Source organism: Lagopus muta, chromosome 3, assembly GCF_023343835.1.
Source record: "Lagopus muta isolate bLagMut1 chromosome 3, bLagMut1 primary, whole genome shotgun sequence".
In the NCBI taxonomy this organism is placed as follows: Eukaryota; Metazoa; Chordata; class Aves; order Galliformes; family Phasianidae; genus Lagopus; species Lagopus muta.
In genome coordinates, this window is record NC_064435.1 from 90,209,140 (window position 1) to 90,228,049 (window position 18,910).

General features: G+C 49.5%; 1 protein-coding gene across 7 annotated transcripts in view; it reads left to right on the forward strand.

Moving 5' to 3' along the window:
• The first annotated feature begins 317 nt into the window (after positions 1 to 317).
• Positions 318 to 18,910, forward strand: part of NFATC1 (nuclear factor of activated T cells 1) — a 114,612-nt gene continuing 96,019 nt past the window's right edge. For 6 of the 7 annotated variants that reach the window (XM_048939060.1, XM_048939062.1, XM_048939065.1 and 3 more), the window contains exons 1-3: positions 318 to 475; positions 8,459 to 9,557; positions 17,745 to 17,904. In XM_048939060.1, coding sequence (XP_048795017.1) covers positions 340 to 475; positions 8,459 to 9,557; positions 17,745 to 17,904 — 1,395 coding nt within the window. In that variant the 5' untranslated portion in view covers positions 318 to 339. Of the gene's footprint in view, positions 476 to 3,857; positions 4,145 to 8,458; positions 9,558 to 17,744; positions 17,905 to 18,910 lie in introns of those variants that run through there. The other variant, XM_048939061.1, reaches the window with a different exon arrangement.

Consider the following 18,910-nt stretch of genomic DNA (forward strand, 5'->3'; position numbering starts at 1 on the left):
AGCCCTGCGTCAGAGCGAGACTTCCCCGCTCCGCTCGCCCGCTCGCCCCGTCCCCTCCTGCGGCACCCGGCAGCCGAGCGGCGCCCGCCGGCCCCGCCGCCCCGGCGCGGGCAGTGCCTCCCAGTCCCCACGCACACCGCCCTCCCCTCCATGCCCCGGCCCCGGGGGGGCGGTGGCGGTGAGCTCCCGTGCCTTCGCGGCTGCGGCTCCCGCGTCGGGGGCGGCGCGGCCCCTGCCCCCGGGGCGTGAAGGCGGGCGGGGGGCGCGGGCGCGGGCGGGCGCCGAGGGGCCGGGGGCGGCCAGGACGAGGCGCCGGGGCTCCGCCGTCCCGCCGGGTGGATGCCAAGCGCTGCCCCGCCGGCCTCCGCCGCGCCGCCGTCGCGGGATCCAGCAGCCAGCGGGAGAAAGAGGCCGCCGGCGGCCCCGCAGCACGGAGCCCGCCTGCTCGGCAGCACCATGAAGGCGGCGGAGGAAGGTAACGCGCGACGGGCGGGAGGGCGGGCGGGCGGACGGTGGTGTCCCCCGGTGTTTCCCCGCGGCCGGCCGCAGGTTCGCCGGCGGCCGCTTGCCAATAGGTGTCTCCTTCGCCTCTCGCACGGCGCCGGCTCGGCCGCGCCGCCGCTCCCGCGAGCCTCCCGCGGGACCCGGCTCCGATCCCGGCTCGGGGGACGGCGCAGGGAGTGCTGAGTCCGATCGGGGGGAGGGGGGAGAACGACCGGGGAACACCCCGCAGTCTCGGATCTCATCGCTTTGGTGGAGGGCAGAACGTGCTCTGTAACCGCAGCTCTCATTCAGGGATCGGTAGGTAGCCGCCCACGAGAGGGGCCCGGGCCAGCGCCGCGCTAGCGCCGAGCCCTCCCCATCTCACCGCGGCACTCTCCGGCCCCGCCGACACGGTTGTCCCGGCCCCGCGGAGAGCCGTTCTCGCTGCCCTGGCTCCGAGCTGCCACTCGCGGTGCCCCGCTGTAACCCCGCTGCAAAGAGCGCGCTGCAAACACGCCGGCAAAGTTTTTAGAGAGAAAGGACGAGGGCGTGGGGCTAGGGAAAGGTTTTGTCGGTCGTTTCTCGTTCGGACTGGATGTCTCGGTGCCAGGGGCAGCGTTCCGCCGGTGCGGGAACCGGCTGCGACCTCCTGTGCCAGTCGGAACATTTTTCTCTCCCCGGAACATCGTTACCCAGCACCGCACTGGCGACGCTTTCGCACGTCGCCTTTTCGAGCCAGAGCGGGGAGGCCGCCGGGGATCCTGCAAACGCTCCCTGCGCATCGCCTCGACACCAGAGGGTTCGGGCCGCACCCCGGGCTGCCGGGATCTCGGGTCCGCCTCCGACCCGACCCGGTGCCGCCTCCGCTCCTATGGGACTGAAAGCTGGGAAGAAGTTGGGGCTGGGAAGCGTCCAAGCGCGAGGGGTTTATCCCACAGCTTGGCTGGGGGACAGTGCGGCTCTTCCCCGGATTGGTCCCAGGGAGCTGCACAGACACTCACGACCCCTCTTTTTATTTCTTTATTTTTTACTTTTTCTTTTTTCTTCTTCTTTTTTTCTTTCTTTTTTTTTTTTATTTTTTTTAAAGTGGAAGTTTTCACTGCAGGGGTTCCTTTCGGGACCCTGCCTATGCCAAAGCTACGAGCGCGGCAGAAGCTGCAGCCCCAATTTTGAAGCAGGCGGGCACATTTTCAGAAGAAGGTTAATGACTGTTTTAACTCAATGGCGTTGGCTGTTGTCTCCTTTGCCCCCCCCCCCCCCCCCCCCCCCCCGCCTCCCCCGGAACCCCGAGGGCTGCACTCGAGATTTTAGGCAGCGAATGTCCCCCCGTGTGGGAAGTACACAGCTCACGCTATGCACGTAGTGAAGTCTTCTGTCAAAGAGGTTCCCCCTCTTTAGTCCTCTGGCAATTCTGATGCCCGTGTTAAAATGTCAGCAGCCCTCCTCGGTAACTTTCTGCCACGTGGATGTATTTTGTAAGAGACTGAGAGAATGAGGCCAAAAGCTGTGTCCCGATGCAGGAAACGCGTCAGGGAACCCCACAGGTCAAGATCGCTGCTTGCAAAACGAGGTCCCTCTTGGTAGCCAAGTGATGACAGTCAAAGAAAACGGGCAATTTGACATCAGTTTGGGAAGGAACTCAAACAGAAGGTCTCAGCGGAAGGAGCGGGCACGGCTCCACAAACCCCACTCTTTTCCTAGGACGCTGCGGGGTGCGGAGCCCAGCATACGGCCGGGGCTTAATGCTGCGTGCCCTCCATCGGGCCTGCGGGGTGGGGCTGCTCTGCGCCCGGAGGCGTTGGGGCCGTCCAGGTTCACCACGGGGACGCCTGGGGGCTGCGTTTCAGGCTCGCTCCTTTCGCTCTGCCCACTTGAATGGCATTAATGTTTTTTGTTTGTTTTTTTTTTTAAGCGACGCCTTAACCTTTCCTTCTGTTCCCACATCCGACACATCGCTTTCATTCCACCTCTCTGTGCACCTTTCATCTTCCCCCAGGGGAAAGGCGCCAATCAAAACATTTTACTGACGGCAACGGTGCCGGCCGTCAGACGGTCCGTACACGGCGTGGCACAAGTCACCGACGTGCAGGTACCACATGCGGGCAGGGCGGCACGGGCTGTCCGCGCTGTCAGGCCGAGGCCGTGCGCGGGTGGCGCGTAACGTCCCCCTTCCCCGGCTCCGCATCCCGAAGGAGCGCGGCCCCGCAGAGCCGGCAGCTCCACGCGGAGGAGCTCCGCTGCTGCCGAGGCTTTTGCACACTCGGGTGACTCACCGAGCGCGTGGGGAAGTGGCGCCTGGCGCCTGGGCCCGGCCCGCCCGACGACCTCCCGCTTCTGTCCCAGCCTATATGCCTTCCCCCGAGGTCCCTGTGCTGCCCATCGGTGAGCTCCGGCTGCCGTCGAGCCGCCTGAGGCGCGTTTGGGCTGCGGTACGGCCCGGCCCTGCGGGAAGGGGAAAAAGCACGAGAGGCTCGGATGGAAAAAAAGTGTGTTTTCCTGGCACTTTGTAGTGGAGATTTCAGCCATGAGCCTGGAAAATGGTATTCCCTCGGTTTATTAAGGGAATACCGTTTCCATAACTGCTTTAAAAACTATTCCTTTTGAAATTTGGCCTTAAATCCTGCGAGCTCCACAGCGGCAGCGAGCCCCGGCTGCTAGGTCGGGGAGGTCGTTTGTACATCGGAGCCTTCAGAACGGGCTCTAACTGGCGAGTGTTTCTGAACACAAGTGGACGCTGCGTCCTCCTGTCCTCCTGCCCGGCTGGCCTCAGCCCCCGCGAGCAGCAGAGTGCTGAGGGTCGGGGCAGCGTCGCACCGCCGCGGGGGCCATTTGCGAGGGGCCATTTACAGGGGGCCGTTTGCGGGGGGGGCATTTGCGGGGGGCCATTTGCAAGGCCCCGCGGGTCCCCTTCGGCCCGGAGACGCGTCCGTCCGCGGCACGCGTGGGGAACTGCTACGCCGCACTTTTTATCGCAGTTGGCACTAGTGGGTGCTGCAACGAAGTAAGATTAAAAAATTATAATAATAAGCCAAGCTTGGAGCCTCCCGGTTCGCAGACGAGGAGCGGTGGGACCCTCGGAGGAAGGAGCCGGGCTTCGTGCAGCGGAGCGTATCCCGCCGCTGCTCCGGGGCAGCTGCTCCGCGGCTCCCCGCGGCTTGGCACCTGCGGCGATGGCCGTTTCTTCGGGCGGCCACAGGTGAAACTGTCCGCCTCCCCGCTGCCCTCGGTGCCGGCGCAGGGAGGGCTCGGGGGGAGGGGGGGGGGGGTTGCCACGGCGTGCGAACCGCGCCGGGAGCGCACGACGCCGAAGGGGGGGGAGTAGGAGGGGGGTGGTTTGCATCGACCCGGAAACATCAACAAAGCGAGGGAGGCGGATCAGAGGCGGCGGCGGCGGCGATAGCGAGATCCGAGGCCGCCCGTCGGGCAGGGCTCACATTACCTCTGCCGCAGCTCGGGCCGCCGTGCCGGCCGCCCAGCCCAGCGCCGCGGAGCGAGAGCCCAGCCGCAGCAGCAGGTGTCCCCGTGCGACGGCAGCAGGGTGCCGGAACGGGGCGGGTGTCGTCGCGGGCTGCGGAAGGCATGACCGGCGTGGAGGCCGAGCAGGAGTTTGATTTTGATTTTCTCTTCGAGTTCAAGCACAGCGATGAGGGAGGAGGCGGAGGTGGGTCACGGCGAGGGGCGGCGAGGGCAGCGTCGCCGAAGGGAGGGATGCTGCGGCAGCCGGTCCCGGCAGGGACGTGCCGGGACGGGGCGGGGCGGGGCGGCTCTTCGAGGGGGTCCTTCCCGAACGAAGTCTGCGTGTGCGGGCCGGAGGGGAGGGGGGAGCGGCGGGGTGCCCCGCGCAGCCGGGAAGAAAGCGAGCCGAACTGAATCGTGCCCGCGGCCGTCTGACGCTTTCTCTTTCGGTGCCCTTGTGACTCGGATGGGAACCGCGCGGGAGGTGGCTGGAGAGGAATTTTTTAAACTCCGGGGTTGTTCGGAGCTCTTCAAACACCCGGAGTTTTTCTGAGGTTGCGACCGAGCTGTCCTCGCAGGCTGCCGGGCGCGGGGATTTGCGGATGCGGGGCGGCAGATAGAAGCGCGGGGCCCGCTCACAGCCTCCCCGCCGTGAGCTGGAGCGGGTTGGGCTCGGGGTTGCCTGAAGGTCATCTGTAAACCAAAATAACGGTCCTGGATTTGTCGCGGGTCGCCGCTGCCAAGCCTCTGCGCGGCTGCTGTTCTGTGACTTTCAGCAGTACTTGAAGTAGAAACGAGGTGAGTGAGCCCAGAACGGACGCACGCAGAAAGCTGTCGTCGTTTCCTGGTCCGAGACCGGCTGTCACAGTTGCAGTGCTAGCTGGCCACCCTAAAAAGCTCATGTGTAAGCAGGCGATTTGATGCCGTCTCAGTTTCTCAGTTCAGCAGAACTTTTGTCTTTAAATCGAGGCAGGTTCTCACATCCTTGCCCGTGTATAGGACACAGCTGTGCACAGTGCTCTCCTGTCACTCCGCGCTCCAGCAAGCCTTCAGATTCCTGTTGTATGGAGCTTCTCAGTTTTAGAAAACGAGGTTTTGAAAGCGTCACACCAGGCATTACAGATGTAATTTCCTAGGAATTATGCACCTAGAAAGAGCAGGAGTCTGGACAGATGAAGTGTCAAAGTCCTGGTGAGAAGAGGCAGTGCTGAAAGCATGAATTTCAGCACAGAACGAGATGCAACTCAATGTATTGCAGTGTAACACAGCCCTCTGCTTCTCTGAAGCCCCTTAGAACTGAGGGTGTTAAGCACTCCTATTTAAAGAGTATAAATAAGAACTGTGATGGTGCCCAGTGATTTGTAGGATCAGCCTGTTAATTATAGAAAGGAATAAAGCCTATGCTCTGTGGAATTAACTAGAGAAAAATCTGTTTTTTTTTTCTTTTTTTTTCCTTTCTTTTTTTTTTTTTTTTTTTTTTTTACGTTGTCACGAAGTGAAATGTAACACGTGAAGATGTGCTTACAAATGGAGGAATCCTGTTTCTTGTCCTAGTTAAACCTAGTGCAAGTATGGGCATGGTGGCAACAAAATTACTGTGGACTTGCACTAGCCGGCCTGATGCTGGTGTTTGGCTTGGGATGTTAGGCTCAACTATTGAAAATGTCTTTGTAGAAAGTAGCTCAAGTTAATGCCCATGAGCGGCATGGGTCAGGGTCATGGTTACAGCAGAGACCATCCGTGCTAAAACTTTACCTTCTTTTCATCCCTATTGGTGCTGCCAAAACACCCTGCTGCTCATGGGCTGCTGCTTTATGTGCCGCAGCTTTGTGCCTTTATGGCCACTTCCCACTTGAGACAGGCATTTCATTTCCGTGCGTCTTACTCGCTTTTGTGCAGAGGTTTTTCGTGGTGAGAAAAACATCAGTGTGTTAAGACTGCTGACTGTGTGTGCTCCATGTGCTTTGTGAAAACATAAACTGAGGACGGGAACATGCTTTTTCAGAAATTGTGGCTGGTGGTTTTTAGCTAACAAACCAAGGACTTGGTCTTGTTCCTAGATCTTGCTTTTGGGCTTTTATATTTGTTGGGCATACTTTCTACACATTGCTTGTTTGGCCTGGGCTGCAGATCTCCAGAAGACTTCAGTGTCTGATTTTTACCTTAGCTATGCATTAGATTTTCTGATATGCCATACCTATCATTCAGGTAATAGTGATCACTGTCTATTTATTTATTAATTGCAATAACTAAGACGCTGATGCTGCAGGCAGCAGATATATGAAGCCCACCTGGTGGGCACAGAGCATCTGCTTGCTGTGTCTGACTGCATGCTGGGGACCAGTTGTGCAGTAGAGCAATGCAGGGATGTTTCCAGGAGGAGCCAGGCAGCATCCCAGTAGCTGGTGAGGTGCCTTCCTCTGAAGCCAGAGAAAGCAGAAAGGGGCTGAAACTGCCTTGCTTAGACCCCTTCTCTGAGTTCCTTTCTGGAACAGCAAGGGTCTGATTGCTTCAGTGTTTTTTCCTCATTAAGAATGACAAGGAGGTGGTGGTGTTTGTGGTGGCTGTGAGCGGTGCTGCCATGCAGTAAGGCGGCAAGAAAAGGTGACTCATTTCAGAAAGAGTGGTCTCCAGTCCCCTAGGTGGACTTCTGTCTCACCTGACCACTGCAGTCAGAGGAACCTTGTCAAAGGAGCACCTCTTGTTCCATAGTTTCATAGTTTAAATAACATGTGAAGCTCTATCATGTTTTGAACGTTCCAGCTTTATTTGTGGCATGTTCTGGCTCCTCACTAAGTGACTGGTTTCTGATGGCAGAGTAGAAAGTGAGTTGAAAATATGTTGTTTCTCATTGTTTGTAAATATTACCTGACCTGGTGTAAATCAGCTGGAACATCACAGAGCAGCTGTGAAACTGCTAAAGCACATTAATTTTTTGTAAGTGCTGTTTGTCTTGGATTCGTTGCCAGTGGGAAATGCGATCACAGGATAGCTGGAGGATGACACCAGAGAGGGCTGAGCTGATAAACAAAGAAAGGGAATAGCTGACTGTGCTGGCTGGCATAACCATCTTGGAGGCTCGTTTGCATCCGCAGCGCTCCTGGGAGCATTTCTTGTTGGGAATAACAGCTGTGATAATTAGCAGAGCTTTGCCCTCTGCACAGGGAAGGTGGGCAGCGGTCTCCACCAGGAGCTTGCCTCCCACGGGGGACAAGGCCCAGTTCTTCATGGAGGCCAGCTCTGGCTGGGGGACACAGAGTTTCCCTCTGTCATGTGGGGAAGTGCCACTGCCAGGACTAACCCAGGGGGAGCTGCAGCTGGGATTATTTCCAGCCTGCTACCTACAGACCTACAGAACAGCATTACCCAACCCCCAGATTCAGCAGCCCTCATCCTTGACAGAAAGGGTTTGCTGGCATGGCAAGAGATACCAGCCTGAGGGGCTCTGGCTCAAGTATCAGTCAGAGTATACTGAGAGCTGCCCACCTGCCCAGGCACAGCCTACTGGTGTCCCTGGGAAGCAGAGAGTGACCTGTATGAGGCCTCAGGGCAGGGGAGAGGAGCTGGCACATGCTGATGGTGGGCTGCCAGCAGGCCGGTGGGGGGCTGAAGCAAGGACGATCCTTAAGGACCAACTTTGATCTGCACAGCAGATACGGAGGCATGCAGAGATCTGGCTGGTCCCCTGTGCTGGATTGGCACAAGTCTGTGATGTGATCTCACTTTTCAGGTTTTCCACAGCGATGGTGCTATCGCTTTAACGCATTCAGAGCTGTTACACAGTTGGACAGTTGGCCCAGAGCGTGCTCCTGGCAGCATTTAAGTGTGGCATCTGCAAGAACCAGCAGTTTCAGTGGAATTTCATCTGTCGCAGAGTAGCAAGACATCCACATTTATCTTTTACCTGGTCTCTGTCAGCTGGGTGGGAGGATAAGTGGTCCCAGAAACCAGAGCAGGTCAATAGATCCGTCTTGTTCCAAAAACTGGTTAACTGGAACCGGTTGGAAACTCGCTGTAATGGAAATTTCAGTTGTGTATAATTTTTTTAGTAGAATGCGTTTCATCACGGACTTCATTGTAACCCGCCTCTGCTTTTTTTTTTTTCTTTTTTTTCTTTTTTTTTCTTTTTTTTGCTTTTTTTTCTGTGCTTTTTGTGTATTCCAGCTTTTCAGTGAGGGAATAAAGCTGGCTTATGTAAAAGCACATCTCTTGGGCAGCACTGCTGCCCCTGAATGCCGACGCACCCTTCTTTGCTCTGAAGGTTTACATATTTGTCTTTGAGACAACCTCAGTCCATGTAAATTCTCCTCCCAAGACAGCTTGTCTTGTGCTGCTCAATTAGTAGGACATTCAAAGATGCAGTTGTCAGTTTCTCCCTTATTGCTGCTGGGTTGTCAAGCAGTGCTGTGCTCTTGTGTGTTTTGTCATGTCCCTCCATTCCAGCTTGGTATGTTATTAAGTGAGTATTTATGTACAGCGCTTCATATCATTCTTTTTTGTTTGTTTGTTTGTTTTCCAGAACACTATAATTATACATCTTCAAACGTAAATGCTGGCTTGCCTCTAAATGTGGCGCATTCCTCATTGTCAACTCCATGTCATGGCCTTCAGACATCAAATCCCATCATTTCAGTTGTTCCATCAACAAATCATCCTTCTGGATACGGAGGACACATTGACAGCGGGGCCTCCGACTATTACCTGCCTCCAAACATCAGACCTAACGGAGCTCCAGCTCTGGAGAGCCCCAGAATCGAAATCACTTCTTACATGGGACTGCATCATAACAACAATCAGTTTTTCCATGATGAGGTGGAAGAGGCCATCCCAAATGCCAAGCGATCACCTTCCACTGCCACTTTGAACTTACCAAACCTTGAGGCATACAGAGACCCGTCCTGCCTGAGCCCAGCTAGTAGCTTGTCTTCCAGAAGCTGCAACTCTGAAGCGTCTTCCTACGAGTCCAACTACTCGTATCCATACACTTCACCCCAGACCTCTCCGTGGCAGTCCCCGTGCGTCTCTCCAAAGACCACTGACACAGAGGAGGGGTACCAGCGCGGCATGGTGGCCTGCACTTTGCTCAATTCTCCAAGGCACTCGCCATCGACATCTCCCAGGACGAGCATCACAGAGGAGAACTGGCTGGGGGCTCGCAGCTCCAGGCCTCCGTCTCCCTGCAACAAGAGAAAGTACAGCCTCAATGGCCGGCAGGCCTCCTACTCACCGCATCACTCCCCCACGCCTTCGCCACAGAACTCACCGCGAGTGAGTGTTACGGATGAGACGTGGCTAGGAAACACCAACCAGTACACCAGCTCTGCCATTGTGGCTGCCATAAATGCTCTCACCACCGACAGCACGATAGATATGAATGATGGGATCCCCATCAAGTCAAGGAAGACTGCCATTGACCACACCCCGTCCATGACTCTCAAAACTGAACCGGCTGGCGAGGATCATGGGACCATATCGCCGACTGCCGACTTGTCACCAGAAGACTTCTCTAGCTTTCAGCATATCAGGAAAGGAAACTTCTGCGAGCAGTACTTGTCTGTGCCACAGCATCCGTACCAGTGGGCCAAACCAAAGTCTCTGTCTCCTACATCCTACATGAGGTAAGCAACCCCAGCTTGGAGGACAATCCTGCTAATACCTTTATTGTATTCTTTTCTTTCCTCCTTCCCCTTCCTGTATCTGCTACCTGTCAAATCTTCCCACTGACTCATTCCATTTAGATGTTTATCGTGATGCTGCCTCTGTTGTTGGTATGGCACGACCATGAGTAAATCCTTGAAAGATTAAAAGGCCTTTCCAAGAGTTGATTGTATGGTGGTTGTGAATGAGAACGGTCCCCAGTCCAGCCAGTGTGGAAATAGGATATTCAGGGGTATTCAGAATTTTGTCAGGCGCTAGGTCAATTTGGTTCCATCAAACTGAGGTTTTACTTCAGTGGTTCATCATGTCCAAACACATTTTTGTTGCAGGACTAAGAGATGTTCCCATTATTTTGTTTGTTATAGACTGTGAATACAAACAGAATAGGAATGTGGTTCTTCTACACATTGTTTCAGCATTTACTTCATCTGAAACTTTATCTGAAAGCTTCTTGCCAATCTGTGTTGGACACTGGTTTTCTTTTATCTTTCCTTCCCTTCCATTTTTTGTTTAAAGAAGAAAACTTCATCTGGAAGCTGATAATTCTTGTCATATTTGTTCATCATAAGAGGACTGTGCACTAAAGAAGTGGACACACAGCTGCAGTGTCCTTGGCTCTTAGCATTGCCAGACACATTTTTCTCCAGAGAACAGGCTGTCCAGAGAGGTTGTGGATGTCCTGTCCCTGGAGATGTTCAAGGGCAGGCTGGATGGGACCCTGGGCAATCTGATCTAGTACTTGATCTAGTGGCTGGCAAGCCTGTATGCAACAGAGGAGTTGGAACTAGACGATCCTTGAGGTGCCTTCCAACCCAAGCCATTCTAAGGTTCACTCTGTGATTCTGTGTAATGCTGTCCTTACCCTTCCTCATCACTCCTGATCTTCTCTTCTCTTCTCGGCACTGTCTAAGATCCTTGCAGGGCTTTGGCCCAGTTCAGAACTGGGAAATGTGGCCATCCCACTGGGTCTGCTGGAGCCACCTGGAAGTGAGCACTGGGGTGGATACTTTTCAGTCCCAGCAAATCTCTCAGAGCCTTCTACGTATTTTAAAAGTTGTGTTGTTTTTTTTTTTTGCATTCTTCTTCCAAAGGTATAAAGGAATTTGAGTTTGTCAGAATGACAGGACATTGGCTTTTGTGTCTGGCTATTTTTTGCCAAAGACTTCAAGGGCAACAGTGCGAGAGTTTGACCAAACACGCTTTTATCTTTCTGTTGCAGAGAGCCGCCCTTATGCGCTTTGTTGTAGTCAGTCAGAAGGCACCCAGCATTCCTGTGTGCTAACACAAACAAGAAAGGTGAAGTGTACAAAACGGAGCCCCACTACGTTGTGTATTTAACATTTTTTCCACTGTTTTGGTCTTGTATAAAATATGTTTCCTGGTTCGCAATATGTTTCCATGTGATCTCATTAACTCGTGCTCTAGGGCAGTTGGAAGTTACTGTCGAAATGTGATTTTAAGTAATTTTACCAATCAGATACACTGACCATGCTTCCTTCCACCAAAAATACCTCTAATTTTATGTATATGAAAGTGCTGGGCAATGAGCACAGACGTCAACAGGATCACAGCCGACGCAACACAAACTGTGTTATTTTAAATCTTTCCAAAAAAATTGGTTAAGAATTTGTCACAACAGATCTGGATTTTTTTCCTGTTATTTTACACATCTGTTCTATTTCAACTGCTGGGACTTTAGGGGTAGGTTCCAACAAACAACTCAGGCTCCAAAATCTACCCGATTGTAATGATTTTGAGATAACCATATTTGATTACCTCCTCAGTCTCTTCCTGAATACACATAACATTTTCATCAAAAGCAAGCGTGCCTTGGAAAATCACTGATGACTTTCCCTCCTTCTCTTCCTCTCCCCTGTATTTGAGAGCTCCAGCAGCACCAGCCGAGCACGTGGATGTCTCTTTACCCATGTTTTTATGGCAGGCGTTAATCTAAAAAAGAGTTTTTTTTAATATTATGTCTGAAACTGATGTATGTTTTTATTTCTCACAATTAAGACTCAATCAATTTTTGTATTTCCAGGTACTAGAACAACAGGGAATAATAAGAGTAGAGAGTAATGCCTGGCTCAGTGGAAATACAATCTTTCTATGCTCTGTCTTTCTTCTGATTTCTGAAGATTCTGTGCAACCCATCAGCTTAGAAGCTCATTCCAGGTTGCCAGCTTTGGGTTCTTCAGAGCAGGCTTTGGCTGACAGGCCTCCACCAAAGGCTACCAGCATGCAGCCGGATTGCTGCATGGCAGTTGGCATGCAGGTGCTGAGTCTGGTGAGGGAGAATTGAGAGGGCAGATCCAAGGGCTGCCATGGAGTTGGCACTGGGCTTTGTCTCCATTTGTGAGCTGCAACTCGTCGTCTTGGGTCCAAGGCTTTGGATGTAGAAAACATTGACAGACCAAGCAGAGATTTACATGGGAAGCTTCAGGAGCCAACTGTGAGGTGGCAGCAGCAGTCCTACCTCTTCCAGACCTCTGTGTACCATGAGAAGCATTCTATCTGCCATTTGTTGTACAGGCAGGCGATACTCTGTACTTTCTTTCAACATCCCTGAAACAACTGCTTTCTTTTCTCTGATACCATTATATCAGTTCTTACTCTGCGATTGAGAGCCTCTCACAGGCAAAAATGTCAAAAGCAACGTGGAATTACAGAGCTTGACTTCCCTTTGGATATGAGAACAGAACCAACAACACTGTATTTGGGACTCTATCCAAAATTAAGATTCTGCTTCTTATTTCTTACCCGCCCATTTGCCTATCCCAAATGACTATTTACTTTAGCAGAAAGGATTGGCACTCGTGAAAATGCTGGATTTTTGAGTGTCTTACATCTTTTTACATCTCCCTCTTCAGCTACTCTCATTAACTAACACAACTTCTTATTCACTGAAAAGTAACAGCTTCTCTATACGCTTTAATCAGTTTAACAAGAAGCATGTTGGCATGTAACACTTTAATTTTCTTCAGAAGTAGTGTAGTGGGGAAAGGGGAGGAGAGAAACGCTTGGGTTTGCTGGTCAGATGTATGGCATGTATGAGGTCTACCACCAAAAGGAGCTTCCAGGAATAGACAGGCAGTTCCAGGTGGCTTATAAAAGCTCCCTACTGTATGTATTTTTTTTACTGAAATCCGCAACTTTTTTCGCTGCAGTCTTTTTTTTTTTCAGCCTGAAAAATAATGCATAGAAGTTCTTGAACCCACAGAGAGAGACATGTAGTTTTACATACAGAGTCTGTGATTTGCGTATAGAGAATGTGTGGCTGGGTATCTGTCTACCAATTTCAAAAGCACATTTTGCTTTTATCTGTGTCTCTGGGCTTGTTCATTATTTGTTAATTTTTTTTATTCCACTTTTGTGACTGTGGCAGTATTAAACTCAAGCATTCCAAATGATTCACTGAGGTCCCAAATTATATGATTTACTTAAAAAAAAAAAAAAGGGCTTAATGTGCTTTTTTTTTTTTTTTTTCCTCGTTATTCTTTTGATTTATGGACCTTTGGATATTCTTGTTTTTGCTTAAATAGATATTTTGGTCTATCTGATAAGTGAAAGGATAACTTTACTTGGGAGAATTTGAATTTCCCACAAAATCGGTGTTTCTGAAGATGGAGAAGCACCATCACAAGCGCAGCAACACCATTTTTGCTGAACTGTGTATTTATGGCAAGCTTTTGTGTTTATTGCAAACCAGAGGAAATTCTTCAGACAAAGCAAATGCTGAACTGTTGGGGCATGGCCCGGTAAGACAGAGACTTTTGGCCAAGTGCTGGTAACCAGTTCCCAGGACTAGCTGGTGTTAACTTGGGGGGCAGAGGGAGGGGACAGGGGAGAACCTATCCAGGCTTTTCGTCTTCCCTGCTCTATTCATGCTGCGTAAAGGCATCTTCAAGCTCCAACAAGTTGAGTCTGCCACCATGTGGCACCAACTTTCAGTTGTGTAGGTCTGCTTGGAAACTTGTAAACCATTTTGTTTGTTTGATTTAAATCCTCCCAGCACTTTCTTCTGACTGCTTCTCAGTTGTTTAGACACCCCTGTGAGCTCCTTATTAATGGTCTGCCCTCATGAGCTCATTTCAGCACCATGTGATACTAAATTCAGAACAAGCAGAGATGCAACATGAGCCACTTGCTGCTGCCATTCCTGCGGCAATAGGTACTTGTTCTGTCTCTAAACCTAAGTCAACAAATGAAGCATTTCCTATGCAAATCTGTCTCTGAATGTTATGTTTCAGGATGGTTATGTTGTGTATTATCTGTCCGTGTGCATGATGATGACTTGTGCTCTTGGAGCTCAGTGTGAGGAATGCCAAAGCTCTGCACAGTGAAGCAAATTGCTCTGCATGCCAGTAAGGCACAGCCAAGTCTGGGGTGGGATGCAGCATTTGTTTTAACAGCTCACAGCCAGGTTGCTCAATTGTCAGACAGGAAATTAAAAAAAAAAAAAAAAAAAAAAAAAGTCCTCTCAGAGGTGAAATATAAAGTGAAATACAAAGCAAGTATATTTCTCAGACCACAAGTCAGTGGGACCTGCGCTGTTTTCTTATGCTTCTGAAAAGCGTGCAAGGATTTTAAACAGCCATCCATTTTAACATGAGACATATAATAAGCAATAAATCATAACCATATTTGCATTTGGTGTACAGTTGAAGCTGGGACGAACTTAGCAGCATGTTAGAAGGTTCAGCAGCCCTGTGGTTTCTCTGGTTTATGCCTTTGTTTCTGAAGTTCAGTGGAAGGCATGAAGTCTCAGCCACACTCGGCTACGTCACTTGTTTTACTTGAGCTGCTGGAAAGCACTTTCCACTTTGCTCCTTGGGGCAGCAGCTTCTGCTGCTGTCATGCCACTGTCTTCTGTCGTCACTGTCAGTAGATGACTTCGTTCTGTGACACCTGGTGAAGGAGCAGGATTCTTCTCTTTTCAAGACCAGCAGTGGTTCCAAAGCCCTTTGCAGAGCTGCATAGCCAAGAGCAAAAATGCTTGCGAGTGTTTTGCAAATGACCTTGCACACTTAGTAGTTTATGTGGTGAAAGTGTAGTGTCAATTTAATTCCCAAATGCACAACCATCAAAATAGGGCTTAAACACCTTTGCAGAGTTTAATAGAAGTTTTTGGCTTTGTTTCCTCTCTGCCTATATTCCAGTGTGCTGCCTAATATCTTTTCTTTTTCTACCCTGTAACTTGATAAATCTTTCTGCTAAAGGCAGAAGTCAGCCAGACTCGATAATCTGTTTATGATTTAATCACGTTGTGTATCTGGCGTATGCAAAATAAATCACAATTCATCTGTTTTCTAATCTGATTTATGTAGGACGTAGTTACATTGAGCAAGTTCTTTACAGTCTCACACCGGGTTTTGTGAACCTGCCTCGAAACAATCATCTCTCTTTACAACATTTTGAATGAATGCTGTAAGATTTATTATGATACGGAATGGAATGGGACAGATTTTCAGTTGGTGGAAAATTCAATCAGAGGGAAATGCACCAATGTATATTTGATATGAAGATCTTTTCTTTCTCTTTCTCTCCCCTTGCTAGTGGAGCGGCTCATCTCCCTTCCACATGATGCTTGCTAGTTGAAGTAGTTTTCAAATTGATAAAGTCTGCTTGCAGCAACTAGATTTCACTTTACCACCACACAGTTTGCTAGGTGATTTTTTTTCTTTAACCACATTTAGCTGCAGGAAATTAAGTGTGTGGTGAAGATAACCTAACATAGGAAATAGCTCTTACAGCCCCAGCCAGTGGCACTGTCAAATGCATCACTCTGCTTCCTTTATCAGGAAAACTGTCATTAATTGTCAATTTATAACTGGTCAGGTGGTAGTTTGGAATTTTGATGATAGATTGCAGACCAGCAGCAAACGTATCTTTATTTTCATGCTTTGTTTGAAAACATGAAATTCATAAATTAATTACACTGACATTTTCAGATGCTAATCTGAAAGTGTGTTGCGTTGGTTATTTTAAAAGGTCTAATTAGTCATGGAACTATTACATGGTTCCCTAAATTGTAAAAAATATCTGTCTGCTCTTGTGGGCTACATGCTGCCAGTTAGAGCAGGCCTTTTTAATGTTATGTTAATTTTTTTTAATTGGATAGATGTTGTGTTTTCAGAAGAAAAAAAAAAAAAGAAAAAAAAAAGTCCATGAAGTGAGAATTTACTTAAAATCAGAAACATCTGTTTTAAAATGTATGGTGATCATCACCAGGAGAGATACAGCTGTTTTGCTCCACGCCTTGTCACTCATCATTACTCAAATAAGGCTTGTCCAGATTTTCTTTTAGAGATTTTCAGACTAAAGAATGTGTACCTAGAGCATAGACAAGGAAGAGTGGCTTTAACAGTGGCCAATTGCCTACAATTTTTAGGTGGCTCTTAGCTCTTTTGCTGTGTGTCCAGTAGCAGAAGAGCATGCAAGAAGTGCTAGTGCCTCTCCTGGACACCATTTGTTGCCTACCTAAAAGCTTGCCTGCACAAATTGTTCATTCTTAGTGCCTTGAGCAGTGCCTCGCTGTGCAGGAGCATGGACTTGAGTCAAAACACCCATCTCCTTGTCCCCAAGGTGGGCCCTGTCTGTTCTGGGCAAGGCTGGGGAGCAGAGCAGCAGGAAGCTTGGAGTGTGTGTAGCTCTGGGCTGTAGTGTCTCCAGTGGGCCCTCAGAGGCTCCAGCTTTCTCTCGCCAGCCAGAGCAGCATGACTGGCTGCAGTGGCACAGATGGAGTATGTGGAAAGTGTTAGCTGTGAGATAATGACTGACTGAGTGTAAAGCAGCCACCGTTTACAGAAATTTAGTTACAGAGGTTGGGGATTTCTGTAATGCATGTAGTGCTTGTTTAGTAGACATTCAAGTTGTTTGGGGATTTCTGTAATGCATGTAGTGCTTGTCCATAGGCATTCAAGTTACTCAAACAGGCAAATTTATAGGCAGTGAAGAAGATAATGTTGAAAATCTTGGCACCACCTTAAGTCCCATGAGTGCACACGCACTTGTACTCCAGCAGATACAAATGAAATATGCTGGTGATAAGTACTGGATAAACATTACAAAATGAAATGAAATGGATACGTGCCTGTAACAAATGTACCCAGCACAGAAGCTCTGCTGCATCCTCTCCCTCCCAGCCAGCTTCCTGTGGTCATTGTCATGCTGCTCATACCACTTTGGCACCAGCGCCTGAGGGCAGGGCAGGGAGCTGGTACATCCCAGCCACCAGCCTCTGACTGGGCTCCAGATCATTAAGCTTACTGCTTTGATTTTAAGATCAATACGTTGGTGTACTTTTTGAATGACATTTGTTCATTTCTTTCTCATTTTCCCCGGAGCATCTGTGTGGCATTTCTTGCAGCTGAGCTCTCCTGCCAATGTTTTCAAGTGTGGTTTTACTCTGGATGTGGGTTTCTAAGAATGACGCTCCCTCCCTATTGCATCCAGTCAGTTCTGCTTGCTTTTGTGATAGTAATGAGTCCTTAATATTTTAGTAATTGCTGAGTCAATACAGAGCCGGAAGAGTGAGCTGGATTTTCTTCTGGCTCGTGCGTCATCATTGGTGGGATTTGTAACCACGTTTTGACTTCGGGTCTTGCTTCCCTGTGGTGTGTGAGAGACTGGCTTTGCTTTGAGATCCTGTGAGATGTTCTCTTGTTTGCAAGAAAGCTGGGAAATGGCCTTCTTGTTATTGCCTGTAAACTATGCAGATTTCTTTAAATCCATTGGATTAGTTAAATGTGTAACTTCTCCAGAGCTGGTTTGGCATTGTCTTTCGCAGCTGAAATACTCTCCCCTAAGTTCCTCTCCGTCTTTCTGCCTACCTTTTGATTCAAAAATTAATATATTAAGATGTTTGTAAGCCGCCTCTTAATGTTTTCCCATTTTATTTACAAACTATCTTTTATTTACAAAGCATCTGGGCTATCAACTAAGTTCAACCCATAAATCTTCATAAAATAGCCATTACTTCCCAAATTACTCATGTCATGACATTATCCATTGTGATGAAATTTCGAATGTAAGACGGTGAAGGATGAACTGTGAAACATGGTCTCTAAAGTAATAGTGCTGGACGCTTGTGGTTTGTGATGTTGTACTTGATGCTAATTTTTAATACTTTTGCCTTTCCATTACAGCCCATCCCTGCCTGCTCTTGATTGGCAGCTGCCATCTCACTCAGGACCTTATGAACTGCGTATTGAAGTGCAGCCTAAATCCCACCACCGAGCTCATTATGAGACAGAAGGCAGTCGAGGGGCTGTGAAGGCATCTGCTGGGGGCCACCCTATTGTACAGGTACCAAAATGTGCAGTGGAAGCACAGGTTGTTTGTCATGGCACTCTGTGGTTAGCACCGTGTATTCTCCAAATCTGAAAAGCGTGATAGGAGGTTTTCACATCCTCAGAGATTACTGTGTGTGAGCATGCCTGTGCAGTGTATTTTACATATTTTAAACTTAACAGACTAAGCTTTTATTACAGATAAGGCAATAGCATCTGTTTGCTCTCTTCCTTTCCTTCTCCTCACTGTTCACTCAGCAGTCTTAGCAATGTGAATGTGGCACAAATGCATTCTTGCTTTTTTGTGCATCAGTACACAAGTTGGAGATGCATAGCTGGAATGCTGTGACCATGGACCTGTCTGTGCAGTCAGATTCCGGACATGCAGTTTATACTGGAATCAGCTGGGGACGTGTCTCAGTACATTTAGTCCTGAATTTGTGGTTGGATCTAATCAGAGCTGTGAACACATGTTGGAGGGCAAAGCCATAGCAGCAATGTGGAAGTATGTCGCTGGTTTAGATATTGCAGTGTGCAAAGCATGGTTTCATGAGTTTGTTCTGTTTAGATCCTTAAACCCTTCTAGCCACTTTGGAAAATATCTGAGGAAGTCTGAATCCAGTTTCATGAATGCTACCAAGCTCTTCAGTTACTGTATATAAAAGCGTTTAATTTAATAACACTGTAAGCTGACCCTTAATTCAGTTACATGACTAGTCTCATTCATTTTTAAAGGAGTTTTCTCAGGAGCAGGAAGAACAAGATTTAGTTGTTTAGAAAAAAAAAAGAAAGAAGTGGGAGAGAGCTAGCTGTGCTTGTCCCTCCTCCGTGGCTGCTTTCTTATCCCAGAGTTAACTTGTGAGTGCTCCCCGCCTGGGCTGTGAGTCTCCATGCAGGGGAGCCCAGGTATTTCCACTGCCCTGGCGCAGTGACCTGGCCCCACGGCCCCACGGATGTCATGGCACCGTCTGTGGGAGTGAGGCACAAGCTGGCTCTGCGTTCAGCTTGGCTTTATGCCACAA